The 5,000-nt window shown below is 36.4% G+C and overlaps 1 protein-coding gene across 1 annotated transcript in view; it reads right to left on the reverse strand.

The window, feature by feature from the left end:
• LOC138954730 (uncharacterized) overlaps positions 1 to 5,000 on the reverse strand; it is a gene marked incomplete at its 3' end in the record, with an annotated part of 12,174 nt that overhangs the window by 2,106 nt on the left and 5,068 nt on the right. The window contains exon 2 of the mRNA XM_070326505.1: positions 508 to 590. Coding sequence (XP_070182606.1) covers positions 508 to 563 — 56 coding nt within the window. The remainder of the gene's footprint in view (positions 1 to 507; positions 591 to 5,000) is intronic.

Below are 5,000 nucleotides of genomic sequence, written 5' to 3' on the forward strand. Positions count from 1 at the left end.
CAACTATGGTAACCGGGGATTTATTCCCCGGGGAACATGAGATTTATTTCCCAGGTGCTTGTGAATGAAAACTCGTGAAAATGATGACAAATATATATATATATATATATATAAAACATCAGAAATTGTGAAAGAAACAATTGAAAGTCAGCAGTAAGACATTACTAAAGTCACATATATATATATATATGTGTGTGTGTGTGTGTGTGTGTGTGTGTGTGTGTGTGTGTGTGTGTGTGTGTGTGTGTGTGTGTGTGTGTGTGTGTGTGTGTGTGTGTGTCTGTGTGTGTGTCTGTGTGTGTGTCTGTGTGTGTGTGTGTGTGTGTCTGTGTGTGTGTGTGTGTGTGTGTGTGTGTGTGTGTGTGTGTGTGTGTGAATGGTTGTGTGGGTGTGTGTGTGGGTGAAAAACAATATGTCGCTGTATTTGTGCCTGTGTGTTTGTGTGTGTCCACGTTTGTTTGTTCGTTTGTTTGTCTGTTTGTCTGTTTGTTTGTTTGATCAACTTACCTGGACACAAGAGCCACCAGGGCGACGAGAAAGATGACTTTAGCAGCCATTGTCATTCAGAATCCGCGACTTGGAATGTTTACCTGTAGAGTATTACTTTATTACATAAGGATAAAGGTTTTAGGCTTAGCCTAATCTTCCAACCTGTCCTTGGAACATATACAGAGAATAATTGTAAACAAAAGCAAAGACAGCGCACATACCTCATCAAAGTATTAAACTAATAAAACATCAAAATAATGGTCGAGTATAAACATAAAAAATATTGGACTCACAAAGTCATATAATACAAAACCAGACACAACAAACGTAAATGTTTTTTAAAATTTCTTTAAAAAGTACAGCAATGTATTGCCGAACAGGGCCATATACAGGCAGCTAAAGTTTCAAGAAGAAGGGGGAGGGGGACGAGGGATTACACATTCAGATTAACTACATGTACAATATTTAAAAAACAAACAAACAAACACTTAAGAGCATTGCATACATTATCCGAGTACACAATGGAAACTAAACATCAGGGGCAGTTTGTAGTGTGATCAAATGTGTGTGCAACTGCCTTTTAAAGGCCTTTAAGGATGCGGATCGTTTGATTTCTATTGGCAAAGAATTCCACAGAGATGATCCTGAAAAAGCTAAGCTGGATTTATAAAGATCTATACGAGGAATTGGAGGAAGTAAATTTTGAGACCCATACCTCTTCGTAACATGACTGTGTAAAATAGGATTGCACATAACTGGGCACATCACCATGAACTAATTTATACATAAAGACAGCCTTATTGTATGCAAGGTGGGTTTTTAGGGGAAGGAAATTAAGGCTGCTTAACTTCATTTCTGTAGACATGTGCGATTCATACAGGATAAGTTTTGCAGCACGACGGTACAAAGAATTGAGTTTCAATAAGTAAACATCACTGCAGCCATCCCACAATGTCGAAGCAAAATTAATATGAGGCATTATATGAGCATGAACGAACATTTTTAATGTTTCAGATTTGGCATAATGTTTGAGTTTTGACAACAAATACAAATTCCTTGATAACACTTTGCAGAGGTTGCTTATGTGTGTTTGCCATTTCATTTTTTCATCGACAGTTACACGAAGTATGCGATGTTCTTTAACTTGCTGTATTTGAGTTGTACCTAAGGACAGTTGTAATTTAAGAGGACTTATCTGATGCTTTTGTCTTGTGGTACAGACAAAAGCGAAAAGAGAGAGAGAGAGAGAGAGAGAGAGAGAGAGAGAGAGAGAGAGAGAGAGAGAGAGAGAGAGAGAGATTCAGATTCAGATTCAAAACTTTAATACAAAGGGATAAAGGTTTTAGGCGATGCCTAATCTTCCAACCTGTCCCTTTTAGACATACATGACATTATACATTACAATTATATATTTATATAACATGTTTTAAACAGCCAAACGAATAACTAATTAACTAAGAATTTGTAATCAGGTTAAAACTAACAAAAACACTAACTATAATAACGTGGTTCATGGATTAATAAAATCATGATTAAGATGTGATGCAGTAACAGTTATGATTTTAAAGTGTAGGGAGAGAATTATTTTTGACAAAGATATTTTCGAACATTTTTTTTTTAAAGACGAAAGGGTTTGACATGTTTTACAGTACATTGGAAGTAAATTCCACACAAGCGATCCCCAGTAGGATAAACTAGATTTATACAAATCAATGCGTGGGAGCGGTAGCGTATAATTCAAAAGCCTCGCTCTACCAGGAGGACGCTCAAACAGGTCTTGGATGTATGAAGGTGTTTCATGGTTGTACATTTTGAACATGAAAACACTAGCATTTAAAAAGAACTGCTGTTGTAGCGGAAGAATGTTCAGTTGAGTGTATTTTTCTTGAGTAGTCATATTGGGATCTCGGTTTAATAACTTTACACCTCTCTTGTGAAGTGTGTTTATTTTCTTTATATGAACATCACTGGCATTGCACCAGACAGTAGATGCATAGCAAATGTGAGAGAGACAGTGTGCGTGGAAAAACATTTTGAGGGCATCCACAGAAACAACGCACCAGAGCTTGTTAAGTAAGAAAAGGTTCCTAGAAACTCGTTTATAAACTGTATCAATGTGAGAGCGCCAGTTAAGTTCATCATCAATTACAACTCCAAGCACACGGTGTTGATGGACTTGAGCAATGCTAACTGTACCATGCATAAGATCAAGGCTCAGAGGCTGTCGCTGGTGTTTTTGTCTTGTGGTTATTAACATGCTTTTTGTTATCTTAGGATGCAGTGCCATTCTGTTACAATTACACCAATCATTAATATTTGCTATACTTTCTTGGAGTACTTTTCTTATGAGATTTATATCTGTATTACTGCTGTGAAGTGTTGAGTCATCCGCAAAAAGATCAAGTACAGCATTTTCTTGTTTGAGGGGTAATGGTAAATCATTAATGTATAGTCCAAACAGTAAGGGACCAAGGTTAGAACCTTGTGGGACTCCACATTTTACAGTGCCTTGTGATGAATATGAACCGTTTAGGGAGACTGCTTATTTCCTATCTGACAGATATGATGTAAAAAAGGACACAGATGAGCCATTTTGCAGATAAATAAGTAATTTGTCTAACAAAATAGCGTGATCAACTAAGTCAAATGCTTTCATTAAAAAAAAAAAAAAGACCAATGAAGAAGGATATGCTCACCGCCCAAAAAGAAAGAAAAAAAAAAAAAAAAAAAAAAAAAAAAAAAAGACGAAAGAGGCAAAAAAGATGGGTTGAAGCAGCCTTGCATGCAACTGAGGTCGAAAAAAAAAAGAAAAAAAAAAAAAAAAAAAAAAAAAAAATGCTTTCCTGAGATCAAGGAATACCGCTCCAACCATATCACGATTGTTTATTGCTTTTAGCCAGGTATCACAGAGCCGGGTAAGGGCAGTATGACATGAATGTTTAGGACGAAAACCTGATTGATAAGGATGAAAAATATTGTTTTCTTCAACATATTTAAGGAGATGGGTGTGTATATGCTTTTCCAGGGGTTTAGACAGTATAGAGAGAATATATATCGGTCTGTAGTTGTCAAGGCTATCGGTGTCTTTTGACTTTGGTATTGGAATAACTTTAGCCGTTTTAAACACTGATGGGAAGACATTTTTCTTGATAGAGAGATTGTATACATGGGTTAAACTGTTTACAATATAAGGAAGTGACATTTTTACAATTTGTGAATTAAGATTGTTTGTGTCCATTGTCTTTTTGTTATTTAGTTTAGAAATTAGTGCACCAACTTCAACGACCGTGATTACAGGTATATCAAACGAGTCAGATGGCAAAAGTTTCTCATTACAAAATTGACTGAGCACTTCAGGCACCTTATAGCCAATCTGATCAGAACTGGCTGAGGAATCAAGAACATTGTCGGTCATGGACAGAAAGTAACTATGACAATCATCAGCAGTTATATTAGGATTAATACAGGATGGGGCTTTGCGTGATTTACTAATTAGTTCATTCATTGCATGCCAAATTTGACATATAGAGAATACTACATGGCTTGCTGTGTCGTACCATATTTACACGAGTTTTTTTTTTTAAATATTGAACTGCGAGCGAAAGCGAGCTGTTCACTATTTGAAAAAGCAACGAGTGTAAATCTGGTACGACACAGCAAGCCATGTAGTATTCTGTTTATCCTACATACTGTACTTACGTGTATTTTACTGAAAATGTCCTGCAGTCGAGGCAGCTAAATTGAAGACGCTTGTTTTGGAACCTCGATCTCTTCTAAAGCCTCGTGCAATCTATTACGTCAAAGCAAAGAAACGTCACAGTGTGGTGTGACGTGTTAGTTCTAAAGATTCATGGAGGGTAATTAGCGAGCGCAAATTTTGTTTCTATAATAACGTTTGTCTCGGTGACTTTGGCACCTTAAGCAGTGGAAAAACAGGTCCCTGTCAGACTTGCTTGACATGACCTCATTTACATGATATACACACGTGTGATTTGAACGATTATTATCTCACGGGTGTCTCTCTCACGTATGTAGGATAAATGTCATTTTTATCGATTATAAGATTTTGAAAATATTTCTTTTTTGCAAGTTTCACCAATTCAGAAATTTTGTTTCGCATTTTTTTGTAGAGTTCAAACTTTAATTTAATTTAGAAAATCTCGAACTAACATAGCATCTTTAAGTTCACCTGTCATCCAGTTCGGTACAGTCGAAAATTTAACTCTTTTCCTGCGGATTGGAGCATGTCTGTCCACAACAGATAATAATGTTCTGACAAATAACAATGCAGCTTCTTCAGGATCAACACAATTTGAGACCAATTGGAAATTTGCCAAACTTAAGTCAAGTAAAAACGCAGACTTGTCAAATTTTTTAAAACATCTATACGTGACATAGGTATGACCTTTTGACATTACCTTTGGTCGTTTACACGACCAAGTGCACGTGATGGGTTTGTGGTCACTCATGCAAAGATTAGATGTTGAAGCATTTAGAACCATGCTATCATT

This window comes from Littorina saxatilis, unplaced genomic scaffold (genome assembly GCF_037325665.1).
Source record: "Littorina saxatilis isolate snail1 unplaced genomic scaffold, US_GU_Lsax_2.0 scaffold_471, whole genome shotgun sequence".
Taxonomy (NCBI): Eukaryota; Metazoa; Mollusca; class Gastropoda; order Littorinimorpha; family Littorinidae; genus Littorina; species Littorina saxatilis.